The sequence below is a fragment of the Meleagris gallopavo genome, chromosome 1, assembly GCF_905368555.1.
Source record: "Meleagris gallopavo chromosome 1, MGAL_WU_HG_1.1, whole genome shotgun sequence".
Lineage (NCBI taxonomy): Eukaryota > Metazoa > Chordata > Aves > Galliformes > Phasianidae > Meleagris > Meleagris gallopavo.
In genome coordinates, this window is record NC_139404.1 from 50479620 (window position 1) to 50504375 (window position 24756).

The window sequence follows — 24756 nt, forward strand, 5'->3', positions numbered from 1 at the left end:
TGTGAGGGTCGTCCCCCGGCCGCCATTTTGTGCCTAAGCGCGTCTCTAATAAAAATATTATTTTTAAGTAGTGCGTCGTTGTGCGGTCGTGTCTGTGTTGTGCTACTTAGCCCGGGGAGGTGTGTCTGGGGATAGAGCTCAGCTCTGAGGTTGTCTCCAAGACGCGGGAGCAGTTGTGGTGGGAAGTGATCCCACTGCTGGCTGACTGGATTGGCTTTAGCTGAACTCTTGAACCTCTGGTGACCTCCCGTCCTCGCTTTACTGAGTGTAACTCTTGCTTGGCAGCCAGCTGACTTCAGTGGAAGCTCTACAAGTGTTGTGAAGGGAAGCGTTGGCAGAGTCAGCCCGCAGAGCGTGGCAAGCACTGCCACCTCATCCCAGGTCACCTTGTCTTTATCAGCTCTCCGGCTACTGGGGTTCTTTTCCTGGCCAGTCCTCTCCCGAGCAGAAATGCGGAAAAACCAGTTCTGTGGTTAATTACTGCACTTCCCTCCACGCCCATGGGTTCGGCTGCCTCCTCCTCTTCTTTTCTCCCAGCCTGGGTGCACTTCGGCCTCTTTGCCCCAGCCTGTTCTCTGCCGGCTCAGGTGCACCATTAGGCCTGCATATTCATTCCATTAATCTCAGGGCTTCTCCTGCCTTCCTGTCTCATTCCTGCAAGGCCTGCTGGTGGCTCCTTCTCCCTCAGGGTGCGCCGCAGGTGCAGAAGACACAGGTACCTGCCCTGCCCAAGGGGGTGACAATTTGACACCATGGCTGGAGGTGATAAGAGCACGAAGACCCTGAGGGAGGTGTGGAGAAGAGCAGAAAACTCATTGTGTGCAGACTGCGGGAAGCCGGGTGAGTCCCTGAGGGCTGGATCTCCTGAGGATGGGTCAGAAGAAAGGATTGGGTTTGGTCTCTAGTAGCTATTGTGGCCAGCTCACTGTCTTGAGGCGTATGAGAATGGGAAGGAGTGATGCTAGGGGATGATTGTTGGAACCTGTGCAAAGCCCAGCAGTGTTGTGTGAGTTGACTCCATCTGTCCAGGCTGCAGGGGGCCCCAGAGGTGGGGGAGTAGGGGAAGACAAAGGAGATGCTGCCATAGTGCTGGTGGAAAGCACTATGAAAGAAAGAAGCACTGAGAAAGAAGGACAGGGACGCGGCAGCGCCAAAGCTGCATCACTGTGGATTGCAGTAATGTTGGATCTCAGATACAAATCAAAGTCATGCCCAGTCAGGACCCGAGAGGAAAGTTCCCAGTGGAAACCTAACTGCTCCAGAAAAAAGGCATGATTCAGGAGGCCATTGTCTTGTCTGTGACTCAGCTCTGAACTGACAACTTGCCATGGACAACCTGGGAGGTTTCTTGTACTGAAGAGCTTATCCTCTCCAAAGAGTACTGATTTGAAGTCTACCAGTACTGCTAAAAATGACTGCTGCATTTCTTCCAAAAGGAACATGTGGGTTGTACCATCCAAGGCAAATTAATTTGTCTAATTAATACCACTTTACCTTCTTAAATTTTCCCCTGAGAATTCTGATTTTACAGTTGCTTTTCACTTCCTGAGCTAAATAGTATTGTGGGTTTGCTGTGTTGCACGAAACAGCTCCTGGAGTCTCAGATGATTCTTTACCCAAAGGGAGTTTGCAGAGCGCTTTGGAGTTTTCCAAGGTTCAAGTTAATAGAGATTCAGATTAAGCAGTTGAAGCAGGAGGAACGCAGCAGTATTATGCTTTTTCCAGACTGCCTTCTGGATGCTTGGTTAATTAGTCAGCTCATCTGAAACCATGGTTACCAAGATCTCCATTTCTCAGTAATGCATTCTCATTTGAGGCATATTTCCCCAAGGAACTTACCACTTCTAGTCATACCTTCGCCCCTTTTTTATGCCCTCAGATCCTGACTGGGCATCCTCTACCTTGGGTGTTTTTATATGCCTTAGCTGCTCAGGAATTCACCGGAACATCCCTAGCATCAGCAAAGTCAAATCCCTGAAGATGGACCACTGGGATGATGCTCAGGTGCAGGTGAGAACTTTGTCCAACTGGTATGTTGGGGTTGGGTCTAGTTGTACACCAACTCTTCTTTTGGCCTTTGGCCTCACAAAGTTGGAGGTTAATGTAACTTTGCTACGTGTGCACAACTGGGGATAATTCCTCTTAAATTGCAGGGAGGATGTGCTTGCCTTGAGTGCCTCTTCGTGTCCTATTACTTTATGGCTGGCATCTCTTGCATCATATCTTGCCAACGTTCAGGGTCTTTATTGCTCATGGTTACTGATTTCTCACTTACCAGCTCCATCTAGACACAACATGAGTCTAAATCAAAGAGAAGGCACTAACTCTCTTTCTAACTGCAGTTTCTGGCCAAGCATGGGAATGCTGTGACTAAGTCCATGTATGAAGCTCACATCCCTATTTACTATTACCAGCCAACCTACAACGACTGCCAGTAAGTTGCTGCATACAAATGAAAAGGGGGAGGGCAGTTCTGAATTGCTGTAGTTTGTTTCTAAGCTACCTGTCACCTCTCCTTGCAGGGTGCTGAGAGAACAGTGGATACGGGCCAAATATGAACGGAAAGAGTTCACTGAGCTTGGAAAACAGCTGCTGTATACAGATGGTAAGAGCAGGGCATAACTTCAGAATTGCTGCCTGTTGCCTTTTCTGGAAGCTTTTGAGCACCGTGAGGAGAAAGCTCATCAGTGCTGCAAATCCCACAAGTACTCCCGGGTACCTGCCTGATAGGTACAGAGCATGGGCTTGGAGGTGTTTAAATTGCAGGAAGTGTAGCTTGGCACTGCTGTAAGTTGTTTCCAAGCATGGTATTACCAGCTGGTGTTGCTTGAAACATTTGCTTTGCTGGTGGATTCCTCTTGGGGAGATGTTCTTCAAACTGACCTTTCTGCTCCTAGGGGTGAAGGAAGGCATCCTCTGGAAGCGAGGTCGAGACAGCGGGCAGTTCCAACCCCGCAAGTTCCTGTTGTCAGAGAGAGAAGGATGTCTGAAGTATTTCACCAAGCAGGATGTGAGTATGGTGGTCAACTCAGGGCTGTGGGGTTATGGAGACTCTTCTGTCTCTGTGAGATTTCCTTATTCACCCAGGCTAGAGATGGTAACACATCATAGATCAGGGATTCCCTTCCAACTACTGACATTCCCCCTGCATCTTCACTTCATGCTTCTCCACATCCTTACCTCTTCAACGGTTTCTTTGTTCATGGCAGGGAAGCAATGGCACTTCCATGAGACTCCTCTTTTCTTGTCTCACTGGTGAATCACAGAGTGCAGGACTGAGATACAGTTCTGCAACATCACTGCTGATTGAAAGATTGATCTTTCACTTAATCCTTGTCCATTTGCCTGGCTGTATACAACCCTGCGCTGTCCTTGGAACCAACTTCACCTTACTGTGAACTAAGTTGCCAAAAACCCTTTACTTTATTTTAAGTAGGGCTTTTCTGCTAGTTTGTCTTCCTGAAATAAATGGGACAAATGCTAGTATACTAGCACAAGTGAGGGAATGGCTTAGGATAGGGGGGGCTAGGTGTAAAGTCTTTCCTTTTGGGGCCAGTTAGCCTTTAGACCAGGTCAGCTGTAAAGTCAGATCCACTTTCAACATCTCACTGGTTGTCCCAGAGTTGGCACAGCTCAAATTTAGATTGGAGGGGCTGAGCTATTATTTGGACACGCCACATAGCAAAGAGAATGTGTACAACTGTTTTGATGGGAAGGGGCAGTTAGTACATTTTTAAGACCTTCTAACCCTACTTTATCCTACTAAGTCAGTCACTTAGATCACTTTCCCATTAGAATTGCTCATGCGTGACCAATGCCATTCTGTTGTCAGGCCAAAGAACCCAAAATCAATGTCAAAATAGATGTCATCAATGCTACATTCCAACCAGAGAAGATTGGGAATCCCAATGGCTTGCAGATCACCTATCTCAAAGACAACAAGACTCGGAATATATTTGTCTACCATAAAAGTGGAAAGGTATATTGTTTAGCATCATACTGCAAAGACATTGAGTTCATTGGAGAATTAACTGATACCGAGTAGTCTGAGGAATGAGTTGGGATAGAAGGTGTGTGCATGTGTGGGAATTGCTGTAGGTAAACAGGTTGAGAATTCTGATTCTCTGTGTGTCTGTGAGAGAGTTTTGCTGCAGGGAGCAGAGCAAGAGCACCGGCTGAGTGGGTTTTTGTGGGAGGAGCTGCTGCAGAAGATGTGCAGATGTACCGCCTGTGCTGTCTGTATGTGTGTGTGAGGGTGAGGCCTGGAGAAGGGAAAGCTGGCTGTTTTTGCAGCTGGCATAACGTTGGTTGCAGCTGGATGAATTTGAGTGTCTCACTGTGGCTGTCCCTAAGCTTTCTGTTCTCTCCTGTTTTATTTTCAGGAGGTGGTGGACTGGTTCAATGCCATTCGGTCCGTGCAGTTCCATTATCTGAAGGTAGCATTTCCCATAGCCAGCGATAATGAGGTAAGGCAGCGCTAGAGTGCAGTGCTGAGTCTCCTGCTGATGTTCAGTTGCTCTGATAAAAGAGCCCATTAGTTATTATTAGATCCCCAGGCACAGAAGTGGAAATTGCAGTGTTTAGATAGAGAAATGAGAAAGTGTGCATACAGGAGCCTGGGATGGCAGAGAGCAACTCATTTCTCCTATTTCTGGGCACGCTGGAGACCAAAGTGACTCCTGGCTAAGGCAGTTCTACAAACACGAATTTAAATGGGAGCTGAATTTGGGCAAACAGAAGGAAGGCAATGGGATTGAAAGTGAATAGCAAAGCAGCATGGCTAAGTGAATGTTACTCTTACCTTTTTGTCAGATTAAAAGCCGGCTGACAAGAAACTTCTTGAAGGAAGGATACATGGAGAAGACAGGTCCCAAGGTGAGCTGCTTGTGGGTGAAGAAATCTAGCAGGGACCTGCCAGAGAGCCATTGATTTTGCCTCCTCCATTGTTTTTCTCCCAGTTTCCCCATCTCTCCCCCCCCTATTCTTTTGACACTACAGTGGGACTGCAAAAATTGCTTTCTGTTCCTCACTCTCAGCTTAGAGGGAGAAAGAAGGCTGCTGTTAAGGCAGAGGGTTGGTTCAAGCAATTGTGATGAATTTTGGGCATCCATTCGCACTGCTCACGGCAGAGGGCACTGTCACCTTACATATGTCACCTCTTCCCTTCACAGCAGAGAGAGGCTTTTAAGAAGCGTTGGTTCACACTGGATCACCGCAGGCTCATGTACTTCAAGGACCCTTTGGTGAGGGCGAGATCTGACCTCTGACAGCTGTAGACAACAGTGCTGAGGGCAGGATCAGAGTGCAAACAGTGTCTTGCTTCTTGGCTTTGCTCTGTTGTAAGGGAGGCTTGTGGGTTTCCCAGTGGCTCTGAATGGACTCTAGATCTTCCCCTTTCCATCCCACTTTGTTCACCCTGCACTTTCTTTGTTCGCTTACTGTCTGCAAACAATGGGAACAGGGAAGGTTGTGGTTTAAAGGTCGTGGTGTCAAGGGTGATGCCATGGAAGGTGCTGATGGAGAGGCAGATGCAGCTTTCCCTCTCTCAGACCTCTCGAGATCTATTCTCCTAAGTTTTCCTTTCAGTCACTGTCTTTGGGCATAGCCTCCCAGTTTTGAGTCCCCTGACCACCTTCACATCTTTTTGCTGCTACCTCTTTGATCCTTACCCATTCTCCTGCTGCCTGCAGGAGCACTGCTATTATTAATTGGTTCTTCTTGAGTACAGTTAATCCCTTTCTTTCCCTCTGGATGTGCAGGATGCATTTGCTAAGGGTGAGGTATTTGTGGGCAGCAGAGAGAATGGCTATAGCGTCCAGAAGGGATTGCCTTCAGGGACACAGGGCAACTTCTCTTGGCCCTATGGCATCACCATTGTCACGCCTGACCGAGAATACCTCTTCACCTGCGAGACAGAGGCTGACCAGCTGGACTGGATCACAGCTTTCACAGGCATCATCAACCAGGCCATGACACCACAGGAATATGCTAGTAAGTGCTTGGATGATGTTCCCTTCTGCTCTTGCTGCTCTGCCACAGAATATTGCCCTAATGCACTGCCTTTTTTCTTCTCTACAGTTGAAGCCTACTTCAAGTTTAAATCATAGGAAGCCGGACAGGAACCTTGCTGTAACTCAACTCTACCTGGTCCTGTTGGGTGGGCTATCAGAAGAGGAGAGAAGATTGATGTCAGAGAAACACAGTGCTCTTGCAGCCTACTCTTTGAAGCACTTTTTTTTTTTTTTTTCTCTCCAGGAACAATCTTCTTTTTAAGCTGCTTCAAGTCTAAGACTTTGTGAGACTGAATCCTCAGTGTGAACTGTCAGTGGTAAATTGCTGTGATCTGACTGGATGTTGACAGGCCTTGCCTGTTGATAGGGCCTCAAAAAACTTAGCACTTGCTGTGATGGACATGGGACCTAGCATCACATTTGCAGGAAACTGCGGGCAGCCTTATGCAAGAATGCACAAGGTTTAACCTTGTACAAGTTAACAACTGCTTTACTGGAGATAATACTCAGTCAGCTGTAGAGGCTCCTGGACTAGGAGAGACTTTCATTACAAGAAGTGGCTTCTCTGCTGGTGACAGAGATGTGAAACATCTGGTTATTTGATCAGCTAGAGCTACAGTTGAAAAAGGTCACGTAAAAGATTTAATCTAACAGTCGTGTGAGATGTGTTTCTTCCCATCTATATGAGCTTGAGAGCTTCAGACCATGTTTGTATGGAGATCATCTTCTGATTGCTCCTGAGCTCAGAAATGACAGTTATGTATGTATATATAAATGGACAGTGTGTGTGTGCCCATAAGAAAAAAGTGGTGGGAGATGAAATACTGCCCTAGAGAAGATACTGCGAGGGACATTCATGTTATTGAAGTTCAGCTGTCAGATTTGAGTCTCTGTAGTTAAACCAATAGAGAGAGGCTGGCTCCTGCAGAGAGCAGTCGATAGCATGTCTTCTACAGACTTCAGACACACTGTTGAGTCTAATACAGCCTAGAGGTTGATGTCTGAATTTAGGAATACATGAGTGTCTACTGTCTTATTCTCTGGATGTCAAAGTCCTGGCACTTGCTTTCTGACCTGTACATTACTTATGTATATGTAATATACATATACATTTATGCAGTAGTGTGTAAGGGAAGTCTTATGTCTGCTCTCTAAGACAAACGAGGCTCAGATGTGGGGAAAGGATAGCAGGGCACTGCTTGGCACAGAGGCCCTTGTAGCACGAATGTCATACTGTGATACTCCAGTAGAAGGCAGTGCTGCCCAACACACTTTTGCTTCTTGCTCTTGCGAAGCAGGTGAAGGAAATCTTAAAGGAGGAGGAAGGTGGCCTTTGGAGAGAGGAAGGAAGGAGTGGAACTGAAATAAATAGCTCCTTGATCTTTAGGAGCTTGATGGTTACTAATGACAAGGGTGGAAGAGTGCCAGGCTGTAAGAATGGGAGATCTTTGTTGGTCTGTGGGGGTCTTTGATTGCAAGACTAGGGACTAAATGCATTGACTGCACCTCAGGAGGTCTTTGGCCATGAGTGTGGAGCAGGCCTTCTTACCCTAGCTTAGCTAAGGGTCAGGGGGCAGCATCAGTTTTTTCAGTTTTTAGGGCTGATCCTTGTTTCTCTCTTAAAGCCTCCATTGTTTTTCCCCTCTTGCCAGACTCAGAAGTCTTATCCTTCATTAAATCTTCCTTCAAAGGAGGAAAACTGAGCAAGAAGGAATGGGGAAAAGAAAGAGAGTAAAGAAAAAGGAGGAGAGAAGGAAAAAGGCAATGGGGAAGAAGGAATGTATCTCCTAAAATAGGAGCTCCCCTTGGCTCCTCGGCTGGTGACTAGCAGCTCAGTACAAATTGGGACCACATTCACACCTGTGTGTGAAGCTGAGTCAGACGAATTCCTATGCAGTGGGCAAGGCAGCTCTCCAGGGCTGGGCTGGGGGGACACTTACCCAGCAGCGGAGCTGAGAGAACAGAGACTTGAGAGAAGGAGGAATGCACTTGTCCACAGAGTCTGCTGATTTTCTGCCCAGCGAATACTGGAGGAGCAACAAGTGAGGAGCAACAAGTGAGGAGCTGGTGAAGAAGACAGACATTTCCTCTTATCTGGCAGACGTTTCTTTGCACCTATCAGTCTTGAAGGAGAGAAGGTGTCGCTTTTTCAACCTGAGGAAAACCAGCAGACGGCACTTGTGGTGAACGAGATTGGCAAAATAGACTGGATGGCTGGAGGTGAGGAATTGACTTTTCTGGAGACTTAGGTTTGCTGAGTTTGTGCCATTCATCCCTTCCTTGGCTGCTTTTGTTAGAAGTACAGCAGCAAGCAGGAAAGGCAGGAGGAAGGAGAGGGTCTCCAGCAGCCTGACTGCTCTTTCACTCCATCCCCAAAGATGTCTTGCAACTCTTCCCTCATCAGTGTAACGCCTGGAGAGGACCCTGAGGGTGGCAGCTTCTTAGAGGAAAGCAGCGGTGAGGATGACATCAGCAGTGTTCTAGGAGGGGACAGCCCAGTGACAGGGCCGCTGGGCACAGTGCTGCTGCTCATGTGCCTCACTGGGATGGTGGGGAACATCTACACGGTGCTGGTGGCCTCTGGCAAAGTGGCAGGCCGCTCAGCAGGCTCCTTGGGGGTCTATGTGATCAACCTCGCCCTGGCTGACCTCCTGTACCTTTCCACCATCCCCTTCGTGGTCTGCACCTACTTCACCCATGACTGGTTCTTTGGAGATGTGGGCTGCAAGCTTTTGTTCAGCTTGGACCTCCTCACCATGCATGCCAGCATTTTCCTCCTGACCGCCATGAGCCTGGAGAGGTACTGGGCAGTAACCAGGCCGCTGCGGGCCAGGCGGGCTGGCAGTGCTTACCGCAAGCCAGCCAGTGCCATCCTCTGGCTCCTTGCCTTCCTGCTTACGGCCCCCATGATGGCAGTGACCCAATTGCGGGAGGGCGATGGCCCCAACAAGCGCATCTGCATCCCCACGTGGACGCCAGCAGCGTTCCGGCTCTACTTGACGGTGCTCTTTGCCACCAGTGTCCTGGTGCCCGGTGTGGTGCTGATCATTGTCTACACCCTCCTGGCCCGGGTGTACCGCTCTTCCACCTGGCACTCGAGACTGTCAGTGGCCGGCCGGGCTCCCTCCCAGCGTCTCTCCTCCAGGATCTCTGCCATTGTGGTGGCTTACTGGGCCTGCTTCCTCCCCTTCTGGGGCTGGCAACTGGCCGGGCTGTACCAGGGCATAGGCATGGGCCCCACTGCCCAGGCCTACCTCAACTTTGGTGTCACTTGTCTAGCCTACGGCAACAGCTGTATCAACCCCTTCCTCTATACCCTGCTAGCCAGTAGCTACCGCCGGCATCCCAAACACGCTAGGAGGCCGTAGCACCTTCCTGGCTTTTGTGTAAATGTTGGGGCTCATGGGGAATAGCAGGGGGAGCCCTGGCTGACAAGCAGTGCCCTGAGTGAGGAATATCTCCCAGGCTTTTGCGAGGGTTGAGTAATGAAATAAAAGTGTTGTCTTACGTGCTGTCTTATGGTGTGTTCCATCCTTGTCATCAACCTGGCATGTTTCTCCTTTGTGCCTTTTGCAAGATTGCTTGAGGATGCTCTTCCCAGGGATCCCAGTTCTGGCGTGTGTGAGGAGTCCTCCATCCCTCACCCTATGCCAGAGTGGGTGAAAGGGTGCAGTCAGCTTCTATATGCCTTAATTATATTTCCAAGGAGCCCAACCACCCTCACCGCCTCTCTGGCAACGGGCAGAGCTGTAACAAAGCCCAGACAACAGTGACTCACAAATATCATGGGAGCAATGAGTCACTTGAAGAAGCAGCCACGCTAGCGGGAGACCTGAATAAGATTCATCCCCAGCCTGTGGTGAAAATTTCATTCAATTTCCTTCCCCTTACTCTCACCAATATTTTTGAAGAATCTTTCTGAAAAATGAATCCCAAGTGTAGTTTGAAGGCACTGTGCTATGTGTGAGGTTGCCCTTCATAAGAGCTCATTAAAGGGTCTATCACCAGCACTGTGTCCCTGCTGTGGTCAGGGACATCCCCGGCCCGCTGTCCTGCTGAATGTACCCCAGGTTGTGACAACTTCAGTTACATAAACTGAGCCAGGTCTTACATCTTGAGTCCATCTAACCCAGCACAGCTCAATTCCGTACGGCTAAACTTTCTTATTCTCAGACAAGACAGCCTTACCCAGCAGCTGAGAGAACACAGAGACTTGAGAGAAGGAGTGGAAAGAGTGCCCATGCAGTGACTGCACAGGGTGGCAATACTAGATGCTGTTTTTACTATTGCAGACATAGCCTTAAAGAGCAGGCTGCGATTGTACAGAGCAGACTGGCTTTGAACAACAGGAGGCTTCAAGAGATCTGGCTTAAGAGCCTCATCTGGCTTGTACACCCCAAGTATTCCTGCCTCCCATCCCAAAAGTCCATCTTGAGCCCAGCTTCTCTTCCCCAGCCCACATTTCCTAGCAGCTGAACCTTACTCTGCATGAGTCCCTGAGACACAACATCTGGCAAATCCTCATGAATTATGGAAAAAGAATGGGAGGTGCTGCTGCCTTAGAAACAAGCTCCCGTGCACCAGCTGCTCTGCAGCTGCCTAATGGGAAGAATCAGCCTGGCCAGGCCTGGAGGGTTGCCTTGTAGGACATCAAAGTGTTTGTCCGTCACCTTGCTTGTGGGCCAGCCTGGAAGCGAGGTCCCATAGATTGTGTTCTTCTATCAAGTCACAGCCTTCCCAGCAGCACTAATCAGTCTGCTTACAGCTCACATAGCATCAGACTGAAAGAGTCAATGGCTTTGCCAAAGGTACTCTTCCACTTTTTTCCCCCCACAGTGGTATCTGGCCATAACACTGCTTTCCACTCAGACTCTTCCTGGGCTTTTCACTTTCTGTCTTCCCAGGCTCTTGCTACCACATAGCTTCCCCTTTCCCACCATGACTTTGAGGACCAATGCTGTGTTTAGTCACTCCCACCCGCATCTGACATTCCAACACAGTAAGTTATTACAACCCCCAATTCCCCAGTTGTCCAACCCTGTAGGTTTGTGATATGAGAAAGATTTATTCTTGAGACCAAGTAGAAGAAAACACATTTATTGATTGCTTTTTTTTTTTTTTTTTTTAATTTTGAGACAGATGTGAGGAGTTACTCCCAGCTGACAGACCGGAGCGTGAAGTCTCCATGTGTATCAAAGTAGTCAAAGACAGAAAGACCAAGCCGGTTGGGGAAGGAGAACTGGTGGCCTGGCAGGTGGACAGTCACATCGCTTGGGTTGATGCTGAAAGTGATCTGCAAAACAAATGCAAAAGTCAGAGAAAACTTCTGTCAGGATACCCTCAAGCCTTCCCCATTCTGCAGACTGAACACTTTCAGCAGCATAACTTGCTCTTCAGCAGCAGGAGTGTTCTTCTAGTCTTCCAAGTGACGCCTATTCCTTGCTCAGTTCAACAGTAACATCCCTTGGAGCTACACAGAGCTTGCACATTTGGTTCCCACCCTTTGCCACTGCTCAGACATCTGGATGGTGGCACTGACCAAGCAGGAGAAGCCAGCCACCTCCTGTACAGACAGCTCAGAGTACAGTACATATGGAGAGTGTATCCCAGGCTTTACCTCTATTGGAGCTCCCTTCTGGAAAGGGAAGACTGTCTCCCTTTGCTCTGTACCCCACTCTTCCATTTTCTTTGAGTTGCACACAATGAGGTTCACATCACCATGAGCATCAAAGCGGGGGTTGAAGTGAAGTCCCAGGTGGGTTGAGTCCTTGCCCAGATTCATCACGAAGCTGTAAAGAAAGGAGACAAACGCTGTGTTGCATGCTGCACACTAAGTCTAGGTCTGTTCTGTCAAGCCCAGCTGAGTGTGCTGAGGTGCAGTGTGCAGCCCTGAACATGGAGTTACTCTGCACCCAAACCACCTCCCTAGAAGTTGCTTGTCACTGCGTTCCTTCCAGCCCTAAACAGTTAGCTGGTGCTGCACCCTGCCTGATAGCCACTGCTTCTCCCCGCCCTACAGGCAGCTGCAGTAATTACCATCTCATTAGCTATCCCAAAGCATCTTGCAATGGTAGTGGGAGGAAACAACTTCCCAGCCTGCTGTCCACCTTGCCTCCAGGCCTCTTACTGAGATGAGAAGTGAGGAGGAATATTATTTGGCAAGAGAAAGCCCAGGAGGCTTCACGCCAACAGTATCAAACTTCAAAGGCACTGGGAAGAGCTGGGACATGTTTCCGGGAACACCGCTAGTGCTGGTACAGCTCTCCGGGCTCCACCTCACCTAACAAGGAGTCCTGCCAATAGCAGAGCTGCGTGAGGGTTGGGAACTACTGCAGAGTCCCCAACCTTGGGCCCCAGCCACTGAACCCTGCAGAGATAGGAGCACTTCTGGTGCACTTGTCCACTCACTACTTTTTCCCCATTCCTTCCCCACCAGCATACAAGAGGCATCTCTACTGGATGAACACCCTGAGACCACACTATCACCTCCAGGGGGACCAGTAGTTTTATCACTGGCTTCATTATGGGTCTGTGGCTCAGAGCATCTGTGACACCAGAACACCCACGATGTCTCCAGCTTCTTGAGCTGTAGTCTTCTGCCCAAGACAGCAAAGTACAGAAATGGTGCTCCTGGGCAACCTTCGTGCAGGGGAACGGATGTGGCTTTTAGGATGGTCTCAAGCCACATCTCAGTATAGATTGAGCTTCCATTTCCTTTACTCTGTGCTGTAGAGGATGTGGTCACTGCCAGTGCGTGCAGCTGGAGCTTCACATCTGCTCTGGCTTAGTCCCTTGGCAGTAGAGCATGTCTGCAATGTGCATTAGGTAATGAATCACTGGGAAACACTGTTGGTGTTAACCCTTTTCAAAGCTGCTCCACTCCCACCCAAGGGAGGGGATTCCTTCTATTCTCACTAGCAGAAGCCAACTCAGCATGGTGCTTTGGCCACACCTGGGTGACACAGCTCAGCTTACCTTTTGGCATTCGGTGCGATTATCCCCTTGACAGTGAGGCGCTGGCCAGGCTTGAGACCCAAGTTGGTGCACACTGGTCCCTGCTGAACACGGAGGTAGAGACATTAGCTCAGCACCTGCTAGCTCACTTGTTTTGGCAGCTCTCCTTGCTGCCTCAGTACATTGCCTTGGATCAAGGGAGAGACAGGGACACTCCCTTTCCCTAGGACAAGGCACATGGGACACCCCAGAGAAGTCACTCCACTCAGACAAACCATGTGCCTGATTTCACAACCTTCTTCTTTGCTGCTGTCATCAACATATCTATATTTCATGGCAATGAAGTGAAAGTACCTGCAAGCTCCCATCACGCCCATTCTGTCCTGAACACACTCATGCACTGTATGGGTCTCATGTCATCCCAAGAAGCCTGGCTGTGCAGGGATGGAGCCTCTGCTCCGTTCCCCTGGCTTGGATTTGGACCTCAAGCCTTGCTTGGGTCCAGGAGCTCAGACATTCCACTCCCTTGTGTCCAGGGGCTTACTTCCTGAAAATTTAACGTTTGCAAGAAATTTGTATATACCTTTCCACATTTTGTCAAGCAGAAAGAAATATCCTTCTACTCATATCCATATGTGCTCATTGCCCAGTCTGATCCCCTGGCATGACCACAAGAATACCAAGAATTTTTTCTTCTACTGAAGTTTCATTTGCACTTGGGGCACTCCCTGATTATTCCCTCTCAGACTACTGCAAGAAATCAAAGTGCAAATACTTCCCTGATACAAGCATCCCTCCAACAGTCCTTGGTACTCACAGAAGGGCACTTTAGAGGATTGCATTTTCATACAGAAATAATGATTGAGTGACTCATGAAAACTGCAGCCAGGAAGCAAGCGATAGGGCAGCCCAGAAAAGGAGACTCTCAGAAAGCAATAAATACTACTTCAGCAGCCTCCCTGGAGCAGAACCTCTGCAAAACAGGTTACCCCAGCTCAGGAACCAATCCAGCAAGTACCCCCCACATATCTCCGCAGAGGAATCCTGCAGGGGAAAAAAACTCCTGACTGAACAAGAAATAGCAGTCACCCCTCTGTAATAGGTGCAGCAGGGATCTTGACACCCCCAGTAGCAGACACGCAGCTCTAACAGAGCCTCCAACTCAGGGACTGATGAGCAGGTAGAGAGTAGCACAAGCACCCTGCTGCCAAGCCAACATCTTCCCCATAGCCCTTCTCCTAAGCTCCATCCTCCCCATTCCCTCCCTACTCACGCAAGACATGGTGCTGCTATGCAGGCTGATGCTCCTCTCTTCCAAGGTGCAAAAGTCCCAGGCAAGTAGCTGCAGGACCACACCCTTGCCTTTAAATAGATGGAGAGCTGAGTAGTGCCAGCCCTTCACCAACCCCAGCTGCCAATAGGATTGAGAATAAGGTGGGAGGAGCTGGTTTGGGGGAAGGGAAGACATGTCTCCTCCCTCCCTTATCCAGGCCCCTCTCCAGGATGTTAATCCCAACCCTTCCAAGCAGGCTGCTGGCCACTCCAGGAGGAGATCCAGCTGTGTGTGGCCACGAACTCAATGGAAAATAGTTTCACAATGAGTATTTTATCCAAGCCTTTCATCCCACATGGAAAATGGTCAGATGGATCAAGGCTTGGCAGAAAGTGTCTGAGGGCTGAGCTCTTCATCTCCACTAAACTAGGAGCCGGAATATCACTGAGGGTATACAGTGCCTCAGGAACTCTCTGTCGTCCAGGTACAGAGGACTGATGCTGGATTTGGGGAGTCTCAGCCATACTGACAAGCCTTGTGGTCCCCTAGAGCTGTCCAGCTGCTGACCCAGACCTTGCCACCAGCTCTTGTAGGTACAGGATCCAAATAAGGGAAAGCAGTCGCTCTTCTGCAGAACCCCTAGATTGCCTCAAAACCATGTGGGGACAGCAAGCCTGGAGGAGTCCTCTTGGAAAAATGGGGAGGGTTCATCCTAGAAAGCTCAGTATCAGGCTCTTGCACCTACTCTAGGCACATCTGAAGGGCTGAGAAACAAGGGGATGGGGGAAAAATGCTCTGTTATAATAAACTATGGGATCTATAGGTCTTTTAGCTGCCTCCGCTTTGTGTTCCCTTTGTGGCAAGCATGATTCACTCTGGGTGAAAGGATCCCTTTGGAAAAAGTTACCCAATTACTACATGGCTCAACTGTAATTATGCTGAAAGAAGAGGAAAAAAAATCAGGCAGCAGGCCAAGCCTGTGGCTTCAATCTTTCCTTGTCTTGCATATTTGTCTCTAAATCACAAGACGCTCTGTGATTTCCTCAAGAGGAAGAAACAGAAGAGGCAAAACAGAAACACACTGAAATGCTTTCTTCTTCCCTTTCTATGAGGCCCATTGGTTCTCCATCTCTTGGGGCTGAGGACATGACTGAACCCACCTCTCTCACCCCAGTCATGCAGAACCCCAGAGGCTTGGGTACTTCTAGTTGGTCCCATCAATGTCAGCAGAGGTAGCAGGGAGAGCCTCCTACCTTCTGAAGCTCAGGAGGGAACAAAATTTTTCCAGCTTTTGGGCCAGGTCTCTGAGCATCCTATGACACAAGTGGATGAGGAGGGATTGTTCCTTAGCAAGAAATGGTGGACCATGAGGGGAAATTTCTAGATATTTGCTCATGGAAGAGGCTGTTTAAAAAATGAAGGGGAGGTTCCATGTCTCCTGCAGTGATTCTGGAAGCTGTGCTCTGTAACCTGTCCTTGGTAGACACCAGCTCCAGGAGTCATGCGTGCCCAAGAATGTTCCTCCAAAAGCTGCTGGGAAGATTAGAGACTAGCTCATGGATAACAGGTAACAACAAGAGAGGGAATACCATCCCAGGGCCCAGAGGAGATGCTGGAAGGGCATTCACATCAAGGAAGTTTGACCTTTAGAACCGAGTCTCCCTTTGGGGACCCATGCTTGTCTGTTTGAGGCCCAGGGCTCTCCAGTGGCTTTTCAGGAGTCCAGAATAAAAATATCTGACATTAGCACAACAGGGTATCCACTCTTGGAGGCAAGGGAGTAGTGAGATGTCCCATTGTCTGTGGGCCATGAGCTACCAGCACTGGTACAATGTTGTGTCTCTCTTCCTACCGCTGGGTTGAAGCCACTATGGAGAGATGCCAAAACCTAAAGGTTGAAGATCAATGTCCTTATGAGGCATGCATGAATTCAAGGAAAGGAAGGTCTCTGCTCATCATGTTCCTGGCAGCACTCCTACCCATTTCACCACACTGAAGATGCAGAGGTATTAGCCCATTATTTTCAGGAAAGGATTGGCATGGGAAGGGCCATTGTGGGTTGAGAAGGACAGAGCCAGGACAGTTAGATTTGGTAATCCTCACCTCCCATCATCTCATTCTTTATCAGTGTTTGGCTGGTCAGCCAACAAGTGAATGTCCTGGCTGATTATCAGCACATTTGATCTGCTAAGGATGGAGATGAGGAAGATGAGTATAAGTCACAGCAGATTTTGGTGGCACAGGTTCATTCTGCTGTGTGGGAACTCATCAGTGGAATAAATTTCTTCTCCTCTTGCCTTCTAGCCAGGAGATGTCTTCTTTATGTAAGTGTAAGGAAGTGAGTTGACCTTATGCTGTTGCTGCAAACAGTGCCCTTGGCCATGACAAACTACATGGCCAGAGGGAACTGCAGGTAAGGAGAAAGGAGCAATGTCTGTGGGATGTTAATTCAGTAGCACCTGAGCCTTGGCTATGAAGGTGAGGCAGGTGGTATCTACAACTGCACTTGCCTTCTCCAAAATGTGATCTTGTGCCCTAAGCAGGATAGGGCGAGGAGAAGGGGAGGTGGGGAGCAGGCTACTGTAGCAGGAGCTGACCAAATTTGCATTTACAAGTGAATATGAGGCCAGAAATCACAACAAAGAGAGACCCTGTCAAGCATGTCCTATGCTAGGGGTTAGGCATCCCGCCCTGGTCCTCGCCAAAGGCATCTGTTGTTTCATGATTAAGAGACAGCTCGGCTCCTGAGAAGGCTCACTGCCCTCTCACTAGTCTTCCCTTGCACAATGTCCCGATCTCTTTGGAAAGTGCAAATTGCCCTTGTTTGGTGAGAAATCCCAGACAATCCTCAAACAATTGCTGCTGCCTTTGGGGCTTGAGATCAACCCCTAATTCTGGCTGTGACCCATCATTCCAGTAGGAGGAATCAGACCCCCATCTGTTACTAAGTCTGCCCATGGTTTTCATTGTAGCTCTTCCTCTAGAACCTCAGCTTTCTGCCTGCACTCCTCTAATGCCAAAAGCACCCATGCTGATCTCTCCATACTGAGATGACACCATTTCTTGAGCTCTCAGCTCCTCTCATGGACATCCCCACCCTTTCCAACATGGATGCTGAAATTCAGCTTGGGATGAAGATGGAAACATGATTGCAAAAGGTGAGTTTCATCACTGCAGCTAGCTTTAATGTAGGTACTGCCTTCTGGTCTTGCTGATAGGCATTGCTGTGGATCAGCATAACTAGATGGATCCTGAGTGCTGAGGTCTGAGTCCAGCTGTTCCAAGTCAAGGGTTGACCTGCTCGGCATTGTGTTGAATCATAGAATCATAGACTCATTAAGGTTGGAAAGACCATCTAGTCTGATCATCAGCCTATGCCTGTGACCACTCTACACTATGTCACTCAGTGCCACGTCTACCCTTTTCTTGGAAAAAAAAAAAAAAAAAAGTTGTTGAGCTATTGGGTGGCTCTAACCAAAGTCTTTCAGCAGCTACCAAAGAAATATTCCAGACACTTGTCTGAAGGCATCCTGAGCCTAAGCCTTGGAGGACTGGAGAAGGGCTTGGTTGAAAAGCCTATGCACTACGTGATCAAAGTCCACCTGTACACATCACTCCTCAGCTGGCAAGGGCCTGTTTAGGCAGCAATTTTTCCCTCTGTGATTTCCACATCTTTAGACTGGGAGAGCATCTCTGTACCTGTTTAGCCACTTTGTGTTACGTGGGCTGTGGTTTTTCTTTAATTCAGGATTAGGTGCACTAAAGTTGGATTTATTATCTTGCAGACTCCGAGCCTCACATCAGGAATGAGCCACAGCAGGATCTCCCAAACTTTCCTGCTGGAATGTTTCCGACCACATCCAATTTCCTGGATTAAGAGTTGCTTATTAGGCTTCTGCTCCTGCTGACTCCAGGATCTCTGCTTTCATTAAATCAGAATGGAAATATATTCCCCAGTGGTGAAGATAACTCTGCAAAAGTTATCAAAGAGTGTCTAGGCATTGTAACTTATCTGGGAGAGCCTGAAATTACAGCTTGGGGAAGCATGGATGACTCCTGCTCATGCTAATGACACTGGGATGTGTTGGACACACCTCAAAGTGCTGCTGGGGTGTTCCCTAAATTGGGGCTCCCCACCTCCACCCCCGCTTTGGCTGCTCATATCAGGCTCCATCTCACCCCCAGGGCATAAACCCCATCCAGGTACAGCCTGTTTGTTGCACCTGGTTTCCTAGTGACATCTGTGAGGCTGCAGGATGGGCATAACATCCTGGCCAGCTGCTGGGTCATGGATGGGAAGCAGCTGTGCCAATCCATGGACATGGCTGGCTCATGCCATTTAGGTGCCTTCTAGCATGCAACAACAATGATAAGCCACCAATGATGATAGAAATATTAATGATGAAAAAAAAAAAGAAAAGACAAGCCTTTGATTAACTCAGATGTGAACCCCATAACAGGTGACTTATCTGAGAGATTTCAGGCCATTGCATTTTGGTTTAGGAGCATCTGGCACAGGGTAGCAAGCAAAGTCAAATCAACCCAAGGAATGGTGGCCTGATGCCTTAAGAAAGGATGCCCTTAGTTTTTTCGTTTTTTTTTTTCATTTTGTTTTGCCAGATATATTCACTGGCACAGGCTGCCCAGAGCAGCTGTGGGTGCCCCATCCCTGGAGGTTCAAGGCCAAGTTGGATGGGGCCGTGGGCAGCCTGAGCTGGTGGATGGCAGCCCTACCCAGAGCACAGGCTGGGACTGAGTGGGCTTTAAGGTCCCTTCCCAGCTGTTCTGTGATTCTGTGATTCTATGTTGCTCACATAGTGAGTGGTACAGCTCAAATGGGGTGTCCAACTCTGACATGAGGTTTGAAGCTAATAATATTTCTTATTTTGAAAACAAGCAAACAAACAAGAAATCAAATTCCTAATGGTGTGATCAATTTCCATTTTTCCTTAAAAAAATACTTTTGAATAAACAGAAAGAAAGAAGAAAGTAGAAGCGTTGGGGTGCAATCTGCTTTGCTCTGCTGTGCAGACACTGCAGAAGAGACTTCCATCCTGACCTTTAAGAAGTGACATGTTTTGAAAGCAGAGCTCCAAGCTCAGCAGATGCTGACAAGAGGGAAAGCATTGCTGCCACTTGTCTGGACCTTGACTAATGATTTCCACAAGGCCTGCAGCATCAGCCCAGTGCTGGAGAGAAAGGGAATATGATCCTGTGCTTTAGGTGAGGAATATTCCTGGGCTAATCGTTAGTGCTGGGAGTACAAGGGAAAGAAAATGCAACTGCACAGGTGCTGCAGGAGGCACAGGTGTATGGGTGCAGATGTGCAGGAGAGCTGCAGGCTACCAACTGGCTGCAGTAACACTGCTGCAATACCCAACATCAGCATCCACACTGTAGCTAAGAAATCTACTATTTATTGACTCTATTTCAAACCTAAACTACCTGCTGAGGCATATTGCCTGTCTGGGGTTGCTGTCTGTTAGGAGTGACTTTTGAGACACACTGGTCAGAGAGGTTTGTTTGCTGTGTTTAATATGCAGATTGCAAATGGGTGCCGTGCTGGAACATGTTGAGGCAGCCCAGGCACTGGTTTCAGCTCTTCCAGGAGCCAAGGCTGGGGAGCAGCATGCTCATGGGATACAGGCACGTTCCTCCTGCAACACCCATGGGACCGAAACTCAGCCACGATGTGTGTACAAAGCAGCGTGCAAAGGTGATCCCAAAGCAAGGGAACTTGAATTGGCTTTGCTGGTGGGATGATGAAACTCCAAAGCACACCGAAGCCAGCATGCTTCTTGACCCACCGACATTCCCTCAGAAGTCCCAGTTGTCATCCCTCATTTCATGCCCCATTCTATAGGGCTGCCCTGAGCCCTGTTGGATAGCAACAGCCTACTGCCATACAGGCAGTTGGAACAATTGCCCTCCTGCTCCTAAGATGCCTGTTCTGCACTGGGATGAGCTGCTGAAATGGAAGAATGTTTCGACACAGCTGGGCAGCCTCCCTTCCCCGAGGCACGGCAGGCAGAAGAGACGTGCTGCTTGGGGATGGAAAGTACTGTGCTCCGATGCTATCGCGGATCGGAGGCAGTGGGAAATGCTGGGGCGCATCATCCCGTGATGCTCCCACCCATGAGAAGGAGATCATGGCTCCCCGTGGGGCTGGTGGTGCTCTCTAGGGACACATGGCACTGTAGTGGTGGGGCTGTGCTGCTCTCCAGGGACTTCTCCCTCCTTTCAAGAACCATGTGGATGTGGCACTGAGGGGCATAGTTAGTGTGCATGGTGGGGATGGGCTGAAGATTGGACTAGGTGATCTCAGTGGTATTTTTCAAACTTAGTGATTCTTTAAGTCCATTAGTTGTTTTGGATGAGCCCTATATGGCCCATAGACAACTGGGCTATAGGGCACGTACTTTCCCCTGTGCAATGCACGGAAACAGTGTTTGAAGAGTTTGGGCAGTTGTGGGAGAAGGGTCACCTTCACACAAGCACTTATTCCACTCTCTCTTGTAATAATCCATTTTGGTGCCTATGAAATATGGAGCTACATGCTCATTTCCCCATGGCCATCAAGATTTGCATGTGCATGCGAGTCTCAAATCCTGCAGTCTAGGAGTTTTCTTGTGTAGGGTAGATTACCTTCAAAACACCCGGACATCTAAGAGGTACAGCCTCCAGGCTCTTGGGCACTTACTCAAGAACAGGCGACAACCAAGATGCGATATTTCCATTCCTACCAAAGCAAGCTGTGAAAAGTAGGGAGGTTCTTGTGGCCTCTGTACTCATGCAATGTGCTGGATTCAGGCTGTGCTATAATGCTCTTCCTGCCCTGCAAGGAGCATCGTGAGTGCAATGGTGGAGTTGGAGTGGCGCACGCTCTCTGCTGGGCTCCTGCTTCCATCCCTATTAGAAGTCTCTGAGCTCCATTTTGGTGGAAAGATGCTGTTCTCTGTCTTCTAGAGGCATGTGGAGTGGTCCAGAAAGTGCCAACCCCCAACACACCCCTTGGCAAGAGCCAAGCTAGTGCGTGTTCAGGACAAAAGCTATGGGGAGGGAGGTCTGTGAGCGAGCAGGCACCAGCCATGACTTTCCTAGAGAGAAACGTGTAGAGAGAAATAGTCTCAGTGCTGCCAGCACACCCCTTCTCAACAATAGCAATGTCAGCATGGATGTGTGCTGTGTGCCAGGTCTCCCAGCGGCTTTGGGGACTTTGTGTGTCCCTGACAAGATGCAGGGAGAAATGCCATTCTCAGCACAGAAACAAAGACGATTGTTTCCCTTTGCCTGCTCTCTCAGGGTAAAGGGGAGGGAAACTAGTAGAGAGCTGAAAGGGGCCTCCTCCCCATGCAGGACTTTACTTGGTCACCCTTGAGGTCCCAACCACCCTTGGGGTCCCAAGCCCTCTCTTGAGGACATGGAAGAGTTGGCATTAACTACAGCTCCAGACTTACATAATGGAGAAGCAAAAAAGTAAGGAGACCTGGAACTGGGCTTTCTTGAACTGGGGCAACCCTGTGTCTTGGGAAGAATCAACCACTTGCTCCTGGCCCGTGTGTGTGTTGCGGTCTGAGCAAGGTCAAGATCTGTGCTACGGTGGGTTTGCTGAAATCTTGTTCCCAGGTCTAGGGCTTCCTCCAACTTAATAAGCCCCCAGTAAGCTGAAGAAGGAATACCCAGAGCTACAGAGGCTGGGGTCAGGCCAGCCTCAAAACGCAGGGCTCAGCCTTCTTTAAACTGAGGCAGCCAGCTGGGATGCTCTCGAGGACTGGTCCTGGATGCTGACCAGCTCCTCACAGAGTCACTGTTTCCACTTTGGGAAACCAGAGCTCTGGCCACATTTACAGTACAGTGGGAAGATGTGAAGAGCCCTGGACAGGAGAGTATCCCTCAGAGTTAAACCAAGATCATAGAATCATTTCAGTTGGAAAAGACCTCTAAGATCACCTCGTGCAACCTCCAGCCCATTCCCACCATGCCCACTGACCATGTCCCTCAGTGCCACATCCACACGGTTCTGGAACACCTCCAGGGATGGTGGCTTCACCACCTCCCTGGGCAGCCTGTGCCACTGCAGCACCGCTCTTTCGGAGAAGAAATTTTCCCCAGTATCCAACCTGAACCTCCCCTGGTGCAACATGAGGCCATCACTTCTCGTCTTATCACATGTTACCTGGAAGAAAGAATGATGGGTGGGCAAGTGGTGATTTCAGCTTTGAAACTCTATGGCAGAGAGGGGCACAGAATAAGGGGAGGCATGACGGATGATGCCAAATGCTGCAGGCCGGCCCAGATGGAGCTGATTAAGTGCACACAAAGCACAGCCGTGACTTGGAGTCGTACTGCGGGGCTGGCAGCTGCACTGCACGCCGTTCACTCCCTGGGATGCAGCCCTGTGCTTGTTGGCTGCCAGCAGCCCCAAGCTGGAAACATGGGTGAGTGAGCTGCTGCTGAATGGGGCTGGGGGGAAGCAGGCAGAGCATGATGAGAAAGTTTCAAAGGGAACAACTCTTTTCTATCTAATTGCATTCTTTTTCGCTTGCCGTGTCCAACACTGAGGTCTCTGGGTATCTTAAAGGATATGAGCTGGTGCCTGGTGGAGTGGATAGTGGCAGGGGTGCGTGGCTCGTATCCCATTTGTACAAGGAACTGACAGGCAGCTGTTGCTGATAATTGCAATAGAAAGGAGAAAGGCAAATAAAAGAGGGGAGATTTAGGTTTGGTTTTAGAAGAAAATCTTTCACCCAGGGAGCAGCGAGGCACTGGCACAGGCTGCCCAGAGAAGCTGTGGGTGCCCCATCCCTAGAGGGATCCCTCAAGGCTGGACTGGATGGGGTCTTGGGCAACTGAGCTGGGGGGTGGCAGCCCTGCCCACAGCATGGGGTGGGACTGGGTAGGCTTGAAGTTCCCCTCCAATCCAAGCCATTCTATGATTCTATGACACCTGTGAATGGAAAGTGGCCTTGGGAGTGAGAAAGACTTCTGGAGAGAGTTTTCCTGAGCATCTCCTGAGCAACATCAGGCTGTCCATCCAGGTAACTGAGTAGAAGGCAGCTCAAAACCTTGCACCAGCAGGTAGGTTGCCAGCGATGCTGGCTCGAGGACAAACCTATGGCCAAATGGGAGTCACAGTGCAGCACTGCTCCATGATGCAGGGCCTCTCACTCCTGAAATTGCTGAGCGAAGGCAGTTCAGCAGACTGCCTGTGGTGGATTACAAAGCAGTGAGCTAAAGTAGCCTGAGCTCTGCTGGAGGTACAGCCAACTCATCCCATGAGACGTGACAGTCTTCAGGTGACCCAGTCTGTGCAGACATCATTCCCTAGTTGCAAATGGAAGCACAGTGCCATCCTTCATACTTCCACCTCTGAAACTTTGTGGGTGCAACACCAGGGCCTGGCATTGCTTCACACTACTCCTAGGCTCTGCTCACAGTCAGCTGAATCAGCAGCCTCAATGCATTAGGCCAAAGGATGTTAACTCATGATCAGCACCTGGGACCGTGTTCTGCGTCACCTCCTTTGTCTCCATGCTCAAGCCTTATAGAGCTGCCAGTGCTTGGCTGCAGTGGTTCACTGAAACAGCCTGATAGAGCTCTCTAGGCTAGCATGGTTATTAGTGGCTTTTAATTGCTCTCAACTGGTTCAGCTGCTCAGCATCTTGCAGGGATTGTCTGGAGAGCCAAAATAGCCTGTCTACCAGGAGCACACATTATTTGTGTGCAATTCCAAGGCAAAGTCTAACAGCCACACAAATCTTGAGCTGCTTGGCAAGCTTGCTTGGGTCAGAGTCCATAAGGAAGGAATAGATGACATGGGAATGGTAACGGGGTACCTGAGAAGGATGGAGAGGAGGGGACCACACCTTGCGTAAGGATCAAGGAGTGGCAAAGCGTGCAACAGAAGAGGAACCCAACCGCAGTGCTGGAGGAAGAGCAGATTCTGGCTGCCTCCCCAGGGCAGGCAGGAACAGGCTGCTGCCTCTTGCCACCACCTCCTCCTCCTCCCCACACCGGCTGCTGTGGTACAGGGTGGTGCCGAGGTGCCTGCCTTGGCAAAGGGGCATTCTCACTGCAGGTTGGGCAAGTATCGAGCGAGCTGCTGGGATCATGAGCCTGTCTTGGCTCCAATGGAACTTTCCCATGCAACAAACCTTCCCTATCCTGCCAGTCCCAACACCTGCCAGATCCTTCCCTTTCTTTTACCATCTCATGTGGCTGAACACTAACAACATCCCAGCCCGTGATTATTAGTTCCTCATATTAAAGGCATCTGCTCACTGATCAGTATCTTTAGACCGATTTGTTGTCTTTCTGCTGTGGATATACTTCTAGGATGAAATGACACCTCTAAGGAAATGACTAGCTTGGTACGTGGTGGGAGAGCATGGATATTGTCTATCTAAACATCAGTACAGCCTATGACATTGCCTCCCTTAAGATCCTTTATAGAGGTGGAGTTGAAGTTGGATTGAGGAGACAAGTTGGATGAGGAGACAGCAAGGTGGATCAAAAACT

At 49.3% G+C, this 24756-nt stretch overlaps 3 protein-coding genes across 7 annotated transcripts; 2 read left to right on the forward strand and 1 right to left on the reverse strand.

The window, feature by feature from the left end:
• The first annotated feature begins 600 nt into the window (after positions 1–600).
• LOC100548269 (arf-GAP with dual PH domain-containing protein 1-like) lies at positions 601–6662 on the forward strand. Of its 4 annotated transcripts, none has more exons than XM_003202241.5 (11): positions 601–840; positions 1880–2010; positions 2343–2434; positions 2523–2605; positions 2898–3010; positions 3833–3979; positions 4383–4466; positions 4813–4875; positions 5172–5243; positions 5760–5991; positions 6079–6662. In XM_003202241.5, the coding sequence occupies exons 1-11, from the start codon at positions 753–755 to the stop codon at positions 6105–6107; spliced, it is 1134 nt and encodes a 377-aa protein (XP_003202289.1). In that variant the 5' UTR covers positions 601–752; the 3' UTR covers positions 6108–6662. The 4 variants fall into 4 exon arrangements, with proteins under 4 accessions (XP_003202289.1, XP_019470449.1, XP_085082718.1 ...); XM_019614904.3 differs by having other exon boundaries at positions 1926–2010; XM_085226592.1 differs by having other exon boundaries at positions 5760–6662.
• Positions 6663–7203: 541 nt separating this feature from the next.
• On the forward strand, positions 7204–9518 carry LOC100539852 (urotensin-2 receptor-like). Its single transcript, XM_003202270.5, has one exon. It carries the CDS (start codon positions 8390–8392, stop codon positions 9377–9379), a length of 990 nt encoding a protein of 329 aa, XP_003202318.1. The 5' UTR covers positions 7204–8389; the 3' UTR covers positions 9380–9518.
• Positions 9519–11157: 1639 nt separating this feature from the next.
• Positions 11158–14396, reverse strand: LGALS1 (galectin 1). 2 transcript variants are annotated; one of them, XM_003202240.5, is made up of 4 exons: positions 14239–14396; positions 12987–13069; positions 11629–11800; positions 11158–11304 (listed from the first exon to the last, which is right to left on the reverse strand). In XM_003202240.5, the coding sequence occupies exons 1-4, from the start codon at positions 14245–14247 to the stop codon at positions 11161–11163; spliced, it is 408 nt and encodes a 135-aa protein (XP_003202288.1). In that variant the 5' UTR covers positions 14248–14396; the 3' UTR covers positions 11158–11160. The 2 variants fall into 2 exon arrangements, with proteins under 2 accessions (XP_003202288.1, XP_085082827.1); XM_085226701.1 differs by having other exon boundaries at positions 12987–13066; positions 14239–14350.
• Between the last annotated feature and the right edge of the window lie 10360 nt (positions 14397–24756).

Excerpts from the sequence above, each read along its gene's own strand:
- LOC100548269 (XM_085226592.1), top strand. The coding sequence starts at position 753 with ATGGCTGGAGGTGATAAGAGCACGAAGACCCTGAGGGAGGTGTGGAGA. Across the intron at positions 2,606-2,897 it reads ACAGCTGCTGTATACAGATG|GGGTGAAGGAAGGCATCCTC; the intron begins GTAAGAGCAGGG and ends TTCTGCTCCTAG. Across the intron at positions 5,244-5,759 it reads TGTACTTCAAGGACCCTTTG|GATGCATTTGCTAAGGGTGA; the intron begins GTGAGGGCGAGA and ends CTGGATGTGCAG.
- LOC100539852 (XM_003202270.5), top strand. The coding sequence starts at position 8,390 with ATGTCTTGCAACTCTTCCCTCATCAGTGTAACGCCTGGAGAGGACCCT.
- LGALS1 (XM_003202240.5), bottom strand. Across the intron at positions 11,801-12,986 it reads ATCGCACCGAATGCCAAAAG|CTTCGTGATGAATCTGGGCA; the intron begins GTAAGCTGAGCT and ends CTTTCTTTACAG. Across the intron at positions 11,305-11,628 it reads AGAAGGGAGCTCCAATAGAG|ATCACTTTCAGCATCAACCC; the intron begins GTAAAGCCTGGG and ends TTTGTTTTGCAG.